We start from the raw sequence: 20170 nt of genomic DNA on the forward strand, positions 1-20170 counted from the left end.
AGATAAATCTTGTTCCTTTTTTTCGCTGTCATTCCTTTTTTTGCCTACTAGTGTTAAAATGTCATGTGCAAACATTTTTTTACCAGCCATGGATGTAAAATTGGTCCCAAATACTTAATTATGGATTGAGTACCTAACTACCAAGATAATTGTACCTCAATTCTAATCCGTTTGGTGAATAAAAAAGCACAAGATAGCTGAAAAAATGGATGTAATGAATTGATTCACAAAATTCACTGGTTGCAATAAAAGGAGAAGAGCTGACTTTTCACTAGATTTCACTAGATATCCAGAGGAAGCAGCTATACAGCCCACTCACAGGCGCTACCTTGCTAAGACTTTACTTCTGGTTAAAGCAAGTACAGACAATGTTGTGTGCAAAAGCACACATATTTCAGCTATGCCTGAGCTTGCCTGCAACAAGTTCCACATGGCAAGAGCCCAAAGCAACAAGTGGAAGCATTACTCAGTCATGATCCAAAGCTATAAACATTGCAGGTAGGTTGTCAAGCAGTCCAGGTTCAGATTGACAAATTGGAAAGCAAGAGTTTGAAGACCTCAGGTGCAAAGTCCAGAGAGGGCAATTGTTCCCACTACATCTTGTTGGGTAACAATAGTTAAGGCTGGGAATGGATTTGCTAGGCAAGAAAGTACTGTACATAGAGCACCTTTGCTCTGCTTGCTGTAGAATATGATGTGCCCGAGGGCTGGGCAGGCACCTCACCTCTTGGTTCTCATCATCCGACTGTGGGAGCAACTGCTTTTGATGATTACCAACCAGATAAGTCTCGGGTTCATGATTGCTCTCCTTGCTGTCAAAATCTTCTGAATCAGTAAAGGCCATAATAGTAATTTTGGCATCTGCGGGAGCTCTGGTGGGGAGCATTTGCATAGGATTTTTTCCCCAGCAATTTAGATTGTTGGAATAACTTCCTGTCAAAGTACAGTAATGTGGCATCATTCAATTAAAAACCACAGCATATTGTCTACAAACTAATGACTTAAGAGAAAGATAGAATGGAAGTTTAAAAATTAGAATAAAAACTTAACTGTTCTTGCACCACAGTTAGAAAACCCAAATACTAGGATGCAAAGTTACAATCATTTCTGTTCGCCTAACTTATAGTACTTCAAGAAACCCACACTTTTCACATTTTGAGCTAATATTTGGTAGGAAAGTTGTAGATTCTCACTAGAGTTTCACTGGGAAATATGGGAAGACAAAGAGAAATGTGCAAGAGTGATCCGGCATATTGTAAAAAAAAAATCACAGAAATTTTAGAGGCAGTGATGAGGTTGTTAGAGCAAAACCTGACCAGATCACAAACTTTGCAGATACATTGGTATAAGTAGAAAACTTTGGTGAGCACTGAATTCAAGCTCTTACACATGGTACTCATATTTTTATGTTGTATATTTATAAAGTGTAACATTGAATATCCTTGCAAATGAGTTTCAGAATTTATTACCTCACAAAAAACATTTTGCTTGTTTTATCTGCATTACTGATATTGCTGTGTTTTCTTACCTTAGTGTTGGAATACAGATACTATTCACTAAAGTAATAAAGTAAATTATCATATCATATATAGAGATAATAATAAAATAGTGACTGCTCAATGAAGAATTTTTAAACCTTTATTATTTCACTTAAGGAGTCAGTTTGGTGTAGTGGTAGAAAGTAGAAGATATGAATTCTAGTCCCACCTAAGGCACAAAACCAGTTGAGTGACCTTGGGCCAGTCACTCACCTTCAGTCCTAGGAAGCAGGCAATAGCAAATCCTGTCTGAAGAACCTCGGCAATAGTGACTGCTCAATGAAGAATTTTTAAACCTTTATTATTTCACTTAAGGAGTCAGTTTGGTGTAGTGGTAGAAAGTAGAAGATATGAATTTTAGTCCCACCTAAGGCACAAAACCAGTTGAGTGACCTTGGGCCAGTCACTCACCTTCAGTCCTAGGAAGCAGGCAATAGCAAATCCTGTCTGAAGAACCTCGGCAAGGAAACTCAGGAACTCGTCTAGCCAGTTATCAGGAGTCAAGACTGACTCAAAGTTGTTGGGTTTTTTAAAAAAAACAAACCTATATTCATATACGTAAGTTATGAGGATTCCCATACATTTTATGAGGATTTCATGACACTGTCTAAAAACCTAGCCAATAGTTATGTGTACAGCAGATCAGTTATGTAGTTATTGGATTTTAGAGTTGACATTGGCCCTACAACAATAAAGTATTCTAGTTTTTCTGGAATGCCTGCAATGTGTTTCTTAAATTGGCCTTTCTCGAAGGGCTGACGAATCTTGAATTCTATATGCAACTACAATTAAACTGACCTTGAAAGAAAAATATGAAGAATCCAGCCAGTTGCTCTAAGTTTATTAGAGTTTGTAATAAAAAAGAAATATATAAATATGTACAGAAAGTATTGTAACTTCATTTCTTCTGAGTTTGGCTTAATCTTCTGAGAAGAAATGAAGTTGGCTGCTCATTAATTAGAATAAGGAACTGCATGTGTGCAGCTGATCAGAAACTTGCCTAGATACCAAAGGAAGCTTGTAATTATCTCATGAAAATAATAAAATATACGTAGAAAAGTGCAAGCAGCTTTATATTGCTGAGGCTTAAAGAAAGGGAAGGGTTTTTTTTAAAAAACTATACTCTCTTGCTTGGTTTAATAACTACAGTAGTGCCCTTGTGAATTCAGCTCTTACACACCTGAAGGTAAAGATAAGTAATAATATATTCCTAAAGACAGCATTCCTAGGCATTTTTACTAGGAAATTTTTCAGAACTTGGATTTAATAACATGAAAAGCTTTGGATTACTGGCAACTTGTTTCCGGACATAGGAAGCAAATAAAATTTAGGTCCCTATTTAGGTTGAATTGTTTTGAAGCTTAATGCAAATTAGAAAAAGAGAACTTCAGCATCTAGTTGTAGAACATCTTTTTACACTTACCATCTTTTTAATGCAGTAGCTTGTAGCTAAAAAGAAAAAGAAAAATGGGTGGTTAGCATGATAGATAGATAGATAGATAGATAGATAGATAGATAGATAGATAGATAGATAGATAGACAGACAGACAGACAGACAGACAGACAGACAGACAGACAGACAGACAGACAGACCTTATTGTCATTTTTTACTGTGGAGCACAATGGCACATATTAAAAATGAATTTAGATGGTTGCTCTTAAATGTACACATACATAACACACATTTAAACATGCTATATATACAACATATGTATAGACCTGTACCCTTACATATAAGTAACATATAAATATTAATCACTGTCCATCTTGAATACATAACGGAAGGAGGAAGCTTTTGGAGTTCACAAGGTGAACTTTATTAAGGAAATTGTACTTGCATTTAGCAACTAAGGAAAAAGGTATTTTTAGAAAAAGAAAATTTGGTTTCTTGTTATCAGGTCTAAATTTAGACAAATCAGTGTACGGTGTATTTCATTTCTTGTTAAGTGATTCTTCTCTGGAAGCATACTCTAAAGTGCATACAGTAATGTAGTATGGAAAGTTTCGATGAGTAAGCAGAAGCATTGGGTCTTTTCTTTCCTTAGGCAGAAAAACTAAGTGGCTGTGTTAATTGAATTTGTTTACAAATAACAACTCTATTTATAGTATAATATATCAGATTGTTTTGGAAGGGATCAATTTGTGTTAAATAATTTTCTTCCACATCATTGTCTTGAATGACACAAAGACGAACAGTAGAGATTCACTGTTCACCAGATACAGCTCCTTAAACACCATTAGCTAATCAGCATACCTCATTCACTCCACATTTATTTTGAAATATATGTTTTATACCATGTCTTATTTTATAACCATGGTAACGTCTGATGTGGTTGTTGATTAAATAACCTATAACCAATTTTTTAAAAAGCAAGAAGAATCTTGGCTTTTTACCATACCATCAAAGTGTCAGTTTTGCTTACGGCAGTTTTTCTGTCCTGAATAGATGAGAATAGGCAGCGTACCGGCAGTATTTCAGATTGCTCAGGCTTGTGGAAGCATTTTTAAGAACAACATCTTTTGTGAGTTTTGTTGTGTTCGTTGGCATCCTTCCCTTTTCTCTTCTGGAACGCTCAGCCTGATTCCATGCCACCTTAAAGTAATTGATTCTCTGTGTCTTGTTGCTACATTTATATGCTAGTGTGCAAGCTTGTGTTCATTAAAGGTAAAGGTAAAGGTTCCCCCGCACATGCGTGCTAGTCATTTCCAACTCTAGGGGCCAGTGCTCATCTCCATTTCAAAGCCGAAGAGCCAGCGCTTGTCCGAGGACGTCTCCGTGGTCATGTGGCCGGCATGACTAGATGCCAAAGGCGCACGGAATGCTGTTACCTTCCCACCGTAGTGGTCCCTATTTTTCTATTTGCATTTTTACGTGCTTTCGAACTGCTAGGTTGGCAGAAGCTGGGAAGAGTAACAGGCGCTCACTCTGTTACGCGGCACTCGGGATTCGACCCGCCAAACTGCCGACCTTCTGATCAACAAGCTCAGCAGTAAACCATAGTTTGTGATTTATGAACTAAACCAAAATTGGCTAGGTTCTCACAAAACAGAATGCTAGTTTAACTGATTTTAATTTAAAATTACCCAGAGGAAAAGTTATGAGATTGAGGTATATTTTTAAATAATAAAGCTGTACCCTCCTCCTTTCATATCGTGATTAATACCTAAAATGGCAGAGTTTTATTTGGTGCTCTGCAGATTACCCTCAGAATTTAAGCAGAAAACTCACTATTCCACTGGATCGAGTTTTTCTGATATATTTTTTTAACGTAGTGGCCTGTCCAGAAATACTTTCAAGGAGATGCTGAAATTCAGGTGGACCCGGAAGTCAGCCGGTTTCATTTCGAATCTTTGCGGGACCGCTGCGAACCCAGACTCCAAGCCAAGTTTGGGGTTTCGCGGGAGAAAATCGTCCTCCATGGACGATTTTCTCCCGCGAAACCCCAAACTTGGCTTGGAGTGTGGGTTCGGAGCGTTTTACAGCGCGACTGCGAAGCCGCTTTCTCCTCACGCTCCTTCCCACCCACCTTCGGCTTCCTTTGACTCTTCCAAGGCGCCTGTACCCGAATAACCTTTGTTCCCCGCCGGCTTCTGCGGACATTTTTTTTTCTCCCTTCCCAGAATTCGTCCCGCCCTCCATCCGTCCCACCTGTGCCAGGTAGAGAGGCAGCCGCAGCAGCTGCAGATACCGCAGGCGAAGGCGGGCCCCTCGCTCCGTCGGGCGGGCGCGGCTGGCTGCTCTGTAGTTTGGCGCCTTCCTGGGAACCCGGCCTTGGCGCTCTTTTTCTCAGCAGTTGCCTGCGGACTGAAGGTCGCTTGGAGGCGGCCATCGAACTCGCGGCTGGGACTGCGGGAAGAAGAGCCGCTTAGTGAGTAGCCACAAGGGAGTAAGCCAGCCGGCCGGCCGAGAAAGAAGCGGGGACGGGGAAGGGTCGTTGCGTCGGGGAGGGAGAAGTTGCCGAGAAATCCCGGGAGACGAGAGAGCAATCTGCCCTTCGGTCTTCTCCGAGTATAGGGAAAGGCTGGGTGGAGGGGCCGTGAGCCTGTGCTGGACGAGGAGACGCGCCCGCCCGCCCCGTTTCTCCCTCGGAAGCGAGGCCACAGCGAAAGATGCGCAGGGCTGGAAGGAGCGGGGAGAGGCTGGCCGAAGACAGCGGGTCGAATGACCGCTTCGGCTCAGTCGCGGCACCACTAGCTCTGGCTTGAACTTTGGGGAGAGGTGTTTTCTCCGCAACACTCTTGTATTTACTAGGAAGCACGTGGAAGAAGCTAGAGAAGGGGTTCTGGCTCTTTCCGCGAAGCTGGCTGTTATGATGATGATGATGATGATGATGATGATGATGAAGTTGGAAGGGACCTTGGAGGTCATCTAGTCCAACCCCCTGCTCAGGCAGGAAACCCTACACCATTTCAGGGAAATGGCTGTCCAGTCTCTTCTTAAAAACTTCCAGTGTTGGAGCATTCACCACTTCTGGAGGCAGGTTGTTCCACTGGTTAATTGTTCTAACTGTCAGGAAGTTTCTCCTTAGTTCTAGGTTGCTTCTCTCCTTGACTAGTTTCCATCCCTTGCTTCTTGTCCTGCCTTCGGGCGCTATGGAGAATAGCTTGCCTCCTTCTTCTTTGTGGCAGCCCCTGAGATATTGGAACACTGCTATCATGTCACCCCTCACCCTTCTCTTCGTTAAACTACGCATACCCAATTCCAGCAACCGTTCCCTATATGTTTTAACCTCCAGTCCCCCAATCATCTTTGTTGCTCTTCTCTGTACCCTTTCTAGAGTCTCAACATCTTTTTTATATTGTGGTGACCAAAACTGTTGTTGTTGCAAGGAATTTTAATGCTTCCATTGAGGCAGAATTGTGCATTCCCAAGAGTTGGATTCACAAACACGCTGAAGTACATGGCGTTCATTAATCCAGGCATTCATTCATTCATTCATTTTTTTTATAGCTGTCCACCTCAATCCGATTTGGTTGGGTTGTGGGGCAGTGTGTTCTGGCACCCAGTCAAATCTGTGACTGTAAGATACCGATTGGAGAAATTCAGAGAGGACCTAATCAACATTAGCAGTTTTAGTGACTTAGAATAAATAGATTTTATTCTAGTTCTTGGTTTTTTTGTGTGTTTGGCTGTATATAATTACCAATGCCCAATTTCAGCCTAATTTCTTTGGGTATATGTTAAGCCATTAACTACATGGACTTAGTTTGTACAGCACAATAATTAATACATGTGTGGTTAATTTATGGCTTAGTGAGCAATGCAAATACACCTTAAAAGTAAAAGATGATCTGAAAATTATCACATGCACTAACATGACCCAAACAATGTTTACTAAACATGCTTATTAAAAATGTCACAACTGTACAAACATGAGAAAAATCTGTTCCCCTTTGTTTTGCTGAAAATTCAAAAAGATATTTGTTCTTAATAAGAGTAACATTTTAGAGAACTTTTTAAGTTAGCAATTTAGACTATTTAGAAGTAAACTTTTTAAACTGGGGTAGGGTTGGGAATGGTATTTAATCTGATATCAAAGAACTGGATTGTTAAGTTTGCTTTGAATTAAAGTCACCTTCTGCAAACTGTAAGGTCATGTCCACGTGGTTTTCTTATCAACTGCACAGAAATGGTTTGCCATTGCTACCTTGTGTGATATTTTCTGACTTCTCAGTATAATTTGCAGACCTAGGAAATTCTGATGTACTCCCACTAAAGTACAGAACTATTTCAAACCTATTTTAAGGTCCACTTAAGTTGGCTAGGTGCTGCCATCTGCTTTGATTTCATAACAAGATTTCACTTAATGCATTTTATAAAATACGATATTTTATATGTTAAAGTGCCATTTTCAAAGAAGGTTCTAGCATTCAACAAATACTTCAGATATATTTTCTTAATTATTTTGAACAAATGTTTAATAAGGAAGTTTTGATTATTATACAATCTCACTTCCTTTCTTTCTTTCCATTTTTTCTAGTCTAAAACCCGCTCTTCAGAGTCTTCAAAGGAAGAAAAAAAGAAGCCGGTTTTGGGAAAGTTTGGACATTTTTTTACTACCGGGAGGAGAAAAAACCCAAAGAATACACAGGAATCTTCTTTAAAACCAAGTACAAAAAGTATCAGGCCTGAATCTCCTCATAAGAATTTAGCTCCATTGGCATCCATAGAAATAGAGGACCTAAATGATCTATCTAAAAGTGAGGAATCTCTTACTGATTCCATTTACGAGCAGAATCAATCAAAGACCCAGAATACTATTGACAATTCAGAAGATTATCTTTACAATAAAGATCTGACACCTTTATATAATGACATTGTTTCAGAATGGAACACTAAAGGGATTTCTTCTGGCAGTGAATGGTCACTTGATTGGCACAGTAGTAATGAAACCATAAAAAATACCTTGTTTGATAGCAATCTTTCACTTGAGACATTGGAAGGAGAGAACGAACTTGTCACTGATACAGACACGACTCCAGATTTCTTTAACAGTTTATCTACTCTTTCTGATGAAAATCTAGAAGAAATCATATTAAACCACAAGGAATTAGTGGAGCCTCTTACGTTTGCAGAATCAGAATATGCAGACTCAAAAGATGGATCATTTTTTGTGGAACCCAAGCAAAATGAGCATCCCCAACCTTCTAGAATATTGACATTGGATATTTTTCTTCGTAGAACTGAGCAACAAAAACTGAACAAACCAGTAGCTGTTGTATTAGACGACGATTGTAGCAGCACAGACATAATGGATAAAAAAACTGCAATTAGGAAATCTGGAAAGAGGAGAAAATCTCAGAGCTCCAGTGATCTGCCAAATGGGGATAGAAATGCAAGTGAGAATACTGGGAAAGAGGAGCCAGGTTTTGACGGTACTCCTTCTGATATGGTTTCAGAAAAAATAAGCACTTCGGAAAGAAAAATTAGGCCTTGTCAACAGATTATATCTCCTACGAATAATAATGATGTAAGGTCTGGAAGTAATCATAAGGGTTTTGAGAAGTCCAAGCAGCATAGCCCGGCCTCATCCCTGTATAAAAAGAAATCCTTAAAAAAGAATCAATCTGATGCAGGTCCTCCTTCACCCATAGGCATAAAAAGCCCTGGGAAAAATCCTTCCACCAAAAGACAGAAGGACAGCGTAATGGATAATAATCCAACATCCAAATGTATTTCAGTAGAGGAGTTGCCTTCTGATCAAAACATTGTAGTTCCTCCTTTAGGCATTGTGAGCAATAGCAGCACTTTGTCACCACCTGAAGAGAAGCCCGAATCTCAAGATTTGCATTCTGTCAGAAGTTCCAATGGCAAGGTTATATTGCCGGCTGACAGGCATAAAAATGATGAGGTAGAAGCCAATGGAAGGCATATTTCTTCTGAGTTGGATGAAGCAAAGCCAAGGAATATATGCCTTGACGTTTCCAGAACAGTCACAACAAAAATTAGCCTGTAAGTAGTTCAATGTTTTACATATGATGAAATATTCGTTATTTACTTATATGCCACCCACGTCACCTATCTTTCAGTAAGCTGGGATTTTAACTGCTAAATATCTGCCTTTATGCATGGATTCTACTTGTTTGGATGTAAGTGAATATAATATACTTCAACTGTCAGAAAGAAACTCCAGCACTATAATTACAAATACTTGCTACAACATATGTAGCTGATGGCAATTAGAATATTTTCATCTTGTTCACTTTCGTTAATGAAGCACAATGCATAGTAGTGCTTTCCATTTTCTATTCTTGCATTTCTCTCTTATTACAGCCAGCACCAAGCTATAAAAATATTTTGCTAAATACAGGTAGTCCTTACTTACAACCATTCACTTAGTGACTATTCAAATTTAAAACAGCACTGAAAAAGTGACTTACAACTGTTTTTCACACTTATGATCATTGCAGCATCCCCATGGTCATGTGATCAGAATTCAGGTGCTTGGCAACTGGTTTATGTTTACGAGGGTTGCAGTGTTCCAGGGTCATGTGATCACTTTTTCCTGCCTGTTGACAAGCAAAGTCAAAGGGAAAGGCATATTCACTTAACAAGCGTGTTCCTAACTTAACAGCTGCGTGGATTCACTGAAAGTTCATGAAATGGGGCAAAACTCAACAATTGTCTCGCTTAGCAACAGAAATGTTGGGCTCAATTGTGGTTGTACGTTGAGGGCAACCTATATATTAAAATACGGTATTATCTAAAATCTTTTAGGAGCAGGAGAAATTTCTTTATGCCTCTTGCAATGGATGGTTGCCTTAACCATCGTTACTCATTTAAATTTATTCCTGGAGTTGTTTTTTGTTTTAATAAAAACATTAACCATGAGCAGAGTGGAGCTAATTGGAGATGGTTAATGCTTCTTAAATATTTCCCTGACTGTCTTCCTCTCTAAAATTTCCCCTTCCCTCCATCCACTGAAGAGACAATTACATCTAGAGGTCCTCTGCCTTTCTCCCCATTGCCATTATCCTCTCTGTCCCAGCTGCAAGCTCTAGTAAAGTTCCTTTCTATAAAACCAGAACAACAATATTGGGGCAACGGTGGTGTCAGTTGGATCTTGTCATTAATTAAAGATAGCATTTCTGAAATAGTTGGCAGAAACCTAGTTTTGGACAGTTACAATCTTGTTTCTATTTGTATTAAGAATGTTATAGTTTGAATACAGAGTGTGCCTGTATGGTTTCCAATCTATCATTACAAGTTAGTGTTTTTTCAGGCTCAAGAACAACTTGTCTCTGTGTCAGATGATTTGATAGAATTCTGTACGTGGAGAAGAATTTTAGTGCCAATTTGTAGATAAATGGTACAGTTTCATATGCAGATTTTACACATAATAAACATATATGTGAACCAATTACCCAATCAACTGCACAGATTCTTAACAATTCAGTTCATAAATTACAAATGAAACTTTGCCACATGGAGTTTTATCTTGAAAGACACATTTCAAGTGATCATGCTGCAGATGAACTGAATTGCACAGTGATGGATTTTGTTAATACTGTAAATAATGTTGTAAGCCTTATTTTCTGTCATGTATAGTACATTTGGAATAACATAATGTTCTGAGGCAATGTTCCTGATAACAAAAAACAAAAATTGAGATGGCTTCCCTGAGCAATGTTTTAAAAACATGGGTTTTGTGGCCATATTAATTTACATGAGATCTCTTCAAGATAGGATAAGTGAATCCATGACATTTTTTCAGGTACAGTTGTATGATTTGTAAGAGAAGAATTTACCCACCTATCCCTCCAGGTTTAAACTGCATCTGAAAGTACACTTAACTTCGCAAACTAAAGATGTTTTATTTGGAATCCATATACGGATTTTGAAAAGTAAAATATATTATGGTTTAAACTTGATTTAGGAGGGAGAGAGGAAGCATAGCTGCCCTTTAAAAAAACATATAAGGTATCTGTGCACTCTGATATGATCTCCAATAATAGATTAGGGGCAGTCATCACATTTAATTAATAAATTACTTATCTTTGGCCTACCTATAAACTTTGCTCACAAAACCTGTAAGTATAATGCTATATACAAATTGAAAAATAAATTTGTGCAGGAAACAAAAAATTAATGATAGCATTATAAATTGGTCCTATAATTTATATATTTAATTAATTTTGGTTTTGTATATTCTGTGAACCTGGGAAGACAATTACAGTACTACTATGTATAAATTGACATACAGTATCTTGTATCTCTGGTGTTAAGCATTTAAAATAGGCAAATCTAGCTACTCTTCTTAATAAGTATATCCAAAATAGTATTATATTAAAACTTCAATCCAAATTGGTTTCTCAGAAAGGCTAACAGAACGGAGAAGCAAGAGCTGTTTCTATTTATAAATACCAGTGTCCGATAACCAGCATACAATTCTAGATATTTCCCAAAATGTACATCTCTTGTTTTTTTCTGTTATTGTATTTCTTCCCTGATAGATCCAAATATTTGTCTGGAAGCGAAATAGTAACCTTGAATCCCATGCTAAATTTGATTTATTTTATTTGAATTCAAACTAATATAGTTGATATTCCAATTTGCTTAATACTTTTCTTTTGCTACATTCAAAATTACAGTTTGGTAGTTTTGTTATGTAAAAGATTTGTGGCCAACCCAACAGTTTGGTCCATATTTACATTTCACATACAAATATATAAAATAAGCTTCTTTAAACATACCGATACTTCTTAGCACTTAATTACAAAATTGCACCATAAATTAGGACTGTGCGAAGTATTAAAAGAAATATTTCATAAAGTATGCTGGTGTGAAGAAAACCTTCTTTCAAACCATTGGGGTTGCCAGGGTAACCTTCAAACTTCAAAAGTTTTCCAAGGTTATCTTCACATGTGTTTGCATGCAGAGCAGCCTTGTTTTGTCAGCAGTTCCAGGTGAAATATTGTCAGGGCATGTACATACATGCAACCTGAAAAATGTCTTGAAGAAAGTATGTGGAGCTTTCCAGGAGATGTGACCACTTCATCAATATAAGGAGGGATGTTTTACATATTTGTGCTTTATATATCCATAATATAAATCTAAATCCATTTACACTGAATTTAAGTTCACTGAAATTGAACTAAATGTGTATAACACACTTGGAATTGCAAATATATTTTCTTAGGACTAAAACTGGCAGCACTTCTGAGTAAGAATTATTAGGTTAGGGGGGAAAAACAGCCATACTTTGAAATAAATTATGTTGAAGTCAATGGTATGTATGTCTGTGTAAATATGCTTGACAGGAAGATATTAGTGTCATTTTTCATGATCCTCGGGTGAGCAATCATCTGCAATCAGTTTGCATTGCTTTCCAGTTCTGACACATCCGTTGATATAGTTTCCAGCAAAGACTATGAATTACTGCTGTAGGCACTGTGTGTTCTATTGCACTCAGAGAACCTTAAATGGTTCAAGAATTGGCTTCCTTTGCTCCATTAGAATAGAACAAAAAATTAGCTTCAACATCTTTCAAGGGATAGCCTATTCTTTTATAATTTTCTTTAACCAATGTTCCTCAAATTTGGCATCCCATTCTAACTCTTTGAAGTTATTAACACTAATTCCAAGATATTCCCTTTAGGAATTTATAAAAAAATTATAAGTATGAAGGACTTAAGCATTTTCCATTTAATTGCTTACAAATCAATTTTTGAACAGGGTTATGCTTCCTTATTCTTACGAAGAGAAGAAAAACATTGGTATCACTTTTTATTTTTTAAATTACATTGCAAGATTGTAGATGCTGTTCCAGAGAAAGTGGTCATTTTCAGCTTTCTTTAAAAAAAACCCCTTTGGTTCTGAATTAGTAAATGAACATAGTGATTTAATTCAATTTACATATCTCATCTACTTCAGGTCTGTCTGGACTAGAAACCTTTCGTCTCTTCTGCTCAGTGAACACAAAACTATGAATTTAATGAGTCATAGCAATATGCAAAAGCACCTGAATCCTCAATTCTCTGCTTCATTAATAAGCCTTAATATGTAAAGGACAAAGTGAAATAAGATAGTATAAAGCTTTTTAAGAGTACAAAATAAAGGTTAGAAAGATATTTTTGAATAAATGTCAAATGTATGTGTGTGTGTATAATTTATGGTAGCTTTCTAAAACAATAAAGATCTCAAATTTACCTCACACTCCTCTCTCTTATAGTGTATTTGTGGGGGGGCATGCATATATATATACACACATACACATGCATGCCAGTAGCATTATCAAGAAATGAAATATATGATCAAAAATTGATTTTTAAAAAAATGCCATAAGAGAGAGAACTTTTCAAAGTGAAAATGGAGAACATATTTGGACTTCATGACTTAACAGAAATAAAAAGTGAAAGCCTCCAATAGTAAACATACTTTTTTATGCACTAAAGCCTATGACTTAACATTAAAAGAAAAGGAATCAATAAGTTGCTAAAAAACCAATGTTCCTATGTTAACATGTGGCTTAAGAAATTACATTGCTTTGAGTGACTTTTTCTGAGGCTTTATTTAAAATTTTGTCACAGGTTCACTTAGAATTAGTTTCATCTTACTAGTCCTTTGAATTATTAGAGTATCATTTTGTACATTTTTATACATATTAAATTAAATGACTCAGTGGGAAATACTTATGCGATTTATTTAGGATTCTGCTTTTAGAAAACAAGATTATAATTCTACCATTAATAGGAAGTATGTCAGCGCAATATGTAGTACAAGTTGTTATGTGTTTATTTGGAAATACAGTAATTCCTAAACACAGGCATAACTGCTCCATAAATTAAATTTAGAAGAAAATTCTCCTTTAAGTAAATATTATTAAAAAAATATTACTTTTTATTACTTTATTTTTACAGGCCAGCTAAACCAAAGAATGTTGAATTAAACCTTAAAGCTTCGAAAAGCCTGGAAGATACGCAAAATGAGCAAGATTCTATAGACAAAGTTAAAGTTAACTTCAGTATTGCCAATAAAATATCTATGTTTGAAAGCAAACAAAATAATCAAAATCAATCTGCTGATGCTCCTGCTTCAAAAAGAGGTTCTGTATCAAATACATTTGTTGGCAGAGCAAAGTTGAAGTTTGGACGACAGCAAACTGAAAGTGAACAGACTAACAGAGTAACAAATAAAGGAAACCATCCTCAGAAATTACTGCAAAATGGCACAAAAGTAAAAGAAATCTCTTCAGACGTCAACATTAAGTCACAGGGAAAGATTGAGGCAAACATTACATGTGAGGATGTTAGAAAAAATGAAGAACTTGGAAAAGTTGTTAAATCTCAAGTTAATGAGAATGACAAAGTAGAGGGTAATGAAGTGAATGATTTCACTTCTACAAAAATTGATACAGAATTAGTCAAGGTCAAAGACCTAGATAATGTTTCATCTACATTGCAGAATGAAGAAACAGAAGCAAATAATTGGAGTATGAATGCCACTTCCTTATCTCCTGAAAGTGAAGAGACATTTTCCTTGACCTCAGATCATTATTTTCCAAATAACAATGATAAATCTTTGCTGCAGTCTGACCTGACGCCCCAAAAATCAGAATTAAACCAGGTTTCTCAGATTGAAAATAAAGATCAAAAGGGGATTAATACAATTTCGGAAGACAGCCAAGAATTTGAACACAACAACAGTGGGCAAGAAGATCAAAGCAGTGGTTGCCATGTTTCGGAAGGCAGCAGCACGGATGGCATTTGTGACTCTCCTTCAGATATGGCCAAGTTTACAGAAACACTTAAAAATCTAGACAGTTCTGTTTGTATACCTCAGAAAAAGAAAAAGCAGAAACTTCCAAAGACTCCTGCCCCTCACTTTGCAATGCCTCCAATTCATGAGGACAATTTAGAGAAAATATTTGACCCTAATATATTTACTCTGGGTTTGGGAATAAAGAGAGACAGATCACAAGATCTAACTCCATCTGTCCAGTTAAAATTGCAAAGCTTAGAGACTGAGGCTAGGATTAAACCCAAGCGGGCCTCTGCTGAAAACAGCCTTTTTCTCCAGTCCCTGAAGTTACCCGGTAGAGCAGATTCAGCTCTCATGCAGGAAACGAGTGGGAAAGAGAGCAAGGACAGCACAGATGGTGACATCAAGAGATCTCGGCTTGAAAACAGCACCATCTTCTCCAGTCTGCTAGCTCCCATAACTAAAGAAAAAATGTTCACCCCATCTGTAACCACTGTAAACACAATCACAACATCTTTTGCATCTCAGAAGAGTGCCACTTCTCCAGGAATACCTCCTCTAATATTTGATGTATCTCAGAAATCTGAGGTAATTGTTTTATAACTACATGTTATCTGAAATACATCTTATCTGAAATATATTTTATGTGCCATGTTATTTGTATGTTATTTTATATATGTATGTTACCTGAAACATATGTTATCTGAAATATATTTCACCTGCAGCCAATCATTTGTTTTATTTTCTGTTTAGCCTCTTTCGGGTTTCAACGCACCGAACTATATGGATAAATATTTACAAACCGATGATGCAAAAAAAGAGAGAATTTTGCAAATGCCAAATTTTGGAAGCCTTGAAAACAGTTTTTCAAACTGGTTGAAACCTGGTCAGTGTGAATCAAATGAATTCTTAGCTATTGAGGTGGGTTGAATGCAATCTATCTAGAAATTTCAAAAATTTCTGCATAGTGAAGTGAATTTTTGACTTCATGTTTTTATTCTTCAGTGAAGTACAGTCATTTTGAACTTTTAAAAGCAAAACTGAAATTAGCAATGCGAGTTGCTATAAGAATAACGGTTTTTCCTTCATTAAACATTCATCTGAAAATGTCATTGCCATTTTCTTCGTATCAAAAAAAATCTGGTTTAGCAGTATGTTGTGATTATGCATATCACAATAAAATATCCCAAACTACTCACAGGATTGTCCTTCTGGGGGGAAAAGATCTTGATAAATTTTTGCTAATCCCTCTGAGGAAAAATTATACTGCCAAGAACAGTTAAAATTGTACCTATACATGGGTAAAAATAAAATATAAGACAAATGTGCAATTATTTATTTATAGATTAGACAGAAGCACAGGTATAATGGGAGCTAGTTTGACAATAGTACTGCTAAGAAAGATCTTAAAATAGTAGTTGACATTAAAGAGAACTATCTGATTGCAAAAAACAAGTAAATGCAGTTTTCAGCTACATTTGGAAGTTATTTACACTGAAAGCAATGTTGCATAGTCCTACTTTATTTTGGCTAGGACACTATACAACAGGGATGTAGAGAAATCACAGGTTCAGAGAAAAACAACAAAGATAATCTATGAGTAGAGACTTGGGAACCAAGGAATGGTTATCCTTGAGAAAAGAAAACTAGTGGACAGGAGAGAGGAACTATTTGATAGTACTATTCAAATACGTGAAGGGTTATGAAACAGAAGGAAGTCAATACTTTCGATTGCCTCAGAGTGCAGAACTTGGATAATAGATTTAAATTAGAACAGGGGTCCTCAACCTTGGCAATTTTAAGACATTTATATCCCGCCCTTCTCCGAAGACTCAGGGCGGCTTACAAGCTTAGCAGTAGCCTTCATTCTATGTATATGCCTGCTTATTAGGGCTTTCACACACACCCCCAAGCGGCATTATTACAAAGTCAGCTTAATTGCCCCCAACAATCTGGGTCCTCATTTTACCTACCTCAGAAGGATGGAAGGCTGAGTCAACCTTGAGCCTGGTGGGATGCGAACCTGCACTAATTGCAGGCAGCTGGTGTTACTTAAGGAGGCATTAGCCCACTGCTCCACCAAGGCTCTCACTTGTGGACTTCAACTTTGCTGGCTGAGGAATTCTGGGAGATGAAGTCCAGAAATCTTAAAGTTGCCAAGGTTGGAATTTGAATTTGAATTTGAATTTTATTGAATTTATATACCGCCCTTTCCCGTAGGACTCAGCGCGGTTTACAGGGCATATAAAACATCAATACAAAAATTAAGAGCAATTAAAAACGATTAAACTAAATCCCTGAAAAAATATAAAACATATAAAACCCCAGTTAAAACCCCAATTAAAACTCAGCCTGGGCTGGAAAGCTCGAAGAGCCAGGTCTTCAGGTCTCGGCGAAATGAGACCCCTGAATTAGAAGATCCATTCTGACTGAATGTTAGAAAAGATTTTCTCACTGTAAGGAGAGTTCAACTGAGAGTTGTGTTCTGTTTTATTTTAATATTTTAATTTTTATTCTGGTCTGTGACCATGCAAAAAGATTGAAGTGAATTGGAGTCAACATAGAAGCAAGAGTTGTTCTTCATCATTGAATGTGTTCAAGTGGAGATTAGATATCCATTTTTTTAGGCATGCTTTCGTTCATTTTCCTGTACTGCACAGCAGATTGATTTAAATGGCCCCTTCCAAAGCTGCAGTTTTGTGACTGAATACCAAGATGGAAGATGTCAATATTGTGTCCCTTGCAAAGGAGCTTGGTTCTAGTACCTAGAATCAGCCAACAAGCCAAGACTCTGATGTTGATGTGTAGGATTCAGATTCATCCTGGCATAGACAGATCTTCCGGATGTCTTGGATTTAGTCTGCTACCTGCCTATCAGGCCAAGCCCAAGAACAGCATAGAACAATCCAGCCAAAGTTCAGTTCTTTATTTACTTACACCCAATAGACAGAATCTTGCCAGACTAAATGAATACTACACTCACCCTAATGGATGTACCCTGATAGATTCTAGGGAGTGGCTATCCTAACTCTTCCTCTATCTTCAATCTAGCTCTGGGCTATGTTGACCCTTGTCTCACACACCCATACAGCTTGGAATGTGTTTCCTTCTTTCTGGGAAATTGCCATTTCACTGTAGTTCAACACACCACCTCCCCTTTCAAAGGCACATCCACCACTCTACTTTCCCTTTTAATAATACTTTGAATTGAACCAGAAAATGGCACAATAATCTGAATTGGCACAGATTAGAATAATATATCCCAATAGTATAAGCCCAGCAATTGCTTAGGGATATGTGTATGAGTGTCTATACATATATGTTGCTCAGGTAGCTAAGATGAGATCAATATTCTCTAAATAAATATAATAGCTTAGACTGGTAAAAGATACTAGTGGCCATAGTGCTGTCCTCTGTGCTTTCCATAAATACTGTCAAGTCCAGAAAAAAAAATTGCCTCATGAATTTGAACTTCCATTCCACAATTATCTATATTAATCAATTATTGCACATACTAACCTTTGACAGCAATCTCCTTGACAGTAATAATCACAATCTAATTCCATATCTTTAATATTTAGGACTTATTTAGAAACTACTTTAACTTATAATAAATTAAATTAAAAAGGTTCTTTGTACCGATTTTCAGACGTTTTACCCTATCTTCACTGTACTAACTGTTCCACATGGTATAGTCAACGGGATGAACTGCATTAATATAAAAAAATTACTTGCACAGAATAACAGAAGAGATATAGCACATTTAGCTGATAAAGATGTATTCTTAGGGCACAGTTCTCTCTTAACCCTCTGATCAGTCTTGGAAACTTGCAGGAAAAAATAGGCCTTTATGGGTAAATTGAAAGGATGTTCAGTATACATATTTGCATTTGATCAATGTTTTGTAGGGACAACTTGTCTGATGCAGGAATAGTTATACTTTCAAATATGTAAATTAGGGATAAATCCATGTAGGATTTGAGAAATACTGAGAAATACTAAAAAAAAATTAACTGTACTGAATGTGAATTTCACAGGTGAATCCTATGGTCATTGAAATAATCCCAGAGCACATATGTTGTTTTCTGGTATCTTCCAAGGCTAGCAACCCTCTTTTAAGTTTCTGTACAAGAAACAATCAGTACAAGATTGCCCAGCCCATAGTGGGCTTCTTTTCATTGAGAAATCCCAAACTTGAAAAGTTCCAAAGTTAGACTTATTGGGAATCAGGCTTGTACATGCCAGGAGGCTCAGAGGATCCCAGCATTCTTTAACACTAAAAATGTTTTATAAATATTTCTAAATTTAAGGAAAAAAAATAGATCAATTTTTGAGGTGGTCCAAAATATTCCTTTGCACTGCATGAGAAGATATGTTACATGCCCATTCCCTCCCGCCAAATTAAAGCATAGAAAAAGACAAATATTCATACCATGAGTGTCTCCATACTCATTTCTACCAAAGCAGTTTGGATATGCTGCGGTGCTGTGAGGCTGGAGCTATGAGCTCAGTGTTAAGACTGCTGTGAAAATAGAACATATCAATTTCATGCTTGATTTTTTTTACAGTTTATTCCCCTTTGCTTTTCCATAGACATTTTCAGGAAAAAACCAGAATAAAATTAATCCTAGACCTGGAAAGGTAAGAGAGCTTTCCTTCATTAATGCTTGTTGTTTTATTGTAATTTTCTTGTTAGATTAAATGAGACTGAATTTCTTTTAAAAAAATACAGATCATGATTTACAATAAACCAGATGCTTCTGAAGGTAGCTTTGAAGTTTTTCACGATGTGTTGGATTGCACCTCTTGGAAATTGTCGCCTGTGATTTTAATTAAAGTCATCCGAGGATGGTAAGAACAGTGGTCTCTAGTCTCTTACTTATTTCCTTTAGTTGTGTATCCTGCCACATTGCTGCTTATTCCCTTTCTATGTAAAAGTGGCTTTCTTTATTTCTTCAGCAAATTTTCTGGTTGGCTTCATGCCTGTTTTCTAGCTAAGCTTGACTAAACAAGTTTACTCTGAAGTGTTTTTAAGACATGTTTTAAAGCGTTGTAACATGTATAATCTAATATTTATAGAACCTTTATTGTTAGCTTTGCTTATATATTCTTCTTTCTTTGATGTTTTAAAAGCTTTGCCTATAACTTTTAAAAGCTACATGCTGTCTTATTTCTGTCAAATGAGTACTAGTTTCTGCCTTGGAAAAAAATAATCGGAAATCTAGCTTTAAATGCTATTGAACGCTGGACTTTCTTAAAGATTTTTCCTGGACTTCTTAACTGACAGCTGGAGAGAGCTTGTTTTACTGCATTTATCAAATAATGATCTGTTTTCTATGGCAGAATTGCTGCAACTATTAAAGCCTTAATAAAGCCAAGGATAGAAAGAATGCAACTAATGAAGAAGTTCAAGGATGTCACAGAAATAAGA

At 36.8% G+C, this 20170-nt stretch overlaps 1 protein-coding gene across 1 annotated transcript in view; it reads left to right on the forward strand.

Annotated features, from left to right (window-relative positions):
- Nucleotides 1-7540: 7540 nt before the first annotated feature.
- Nucleotides 7541-20170, forward strand: part of CRYBG1 (crystallin beta-gamma domain containing 1) — a 45237-nt gene continuing 32607 nt past the window's right edge. Inside the window, exons 1-5 of the mRNA XM_081346591.1 lie at nucleotides 7541-8991; nucleotides 13899-15327; nucleotides 15493-15660; nucleotides 19333-19380; nucleotides 19472-19590. Coding sequence (XP_081202717.1) covers nucleotides 8291-8991; nucleotides 13899-15327; nucleotides 15493-15660; nucleotides 19333-19380; nucleotides 19472-19590 — 2465 coding nt within the window. The 5' untranslated portion in view covers nucleotides 7541-8290. The remainder of the gene's footprint in view (nucleotides 8992-13898; nucleotides 15328-15492; nucleotides 15661-19332; nucleotides 19381-19471; nucleotides 19591-20170) is intronic.

This window comes from Vipera berus (assembly GCF_964194415.1).
Source record: "Vipera berus genome assembly, chromosome: 1".
Classification (NCBI taxonomy): domain Eukaryota; kingdom Metazoa; phylum Chordata; class Lepidosauria; order Squamata; family Viperidae; genus Vipera; species Vipera berus.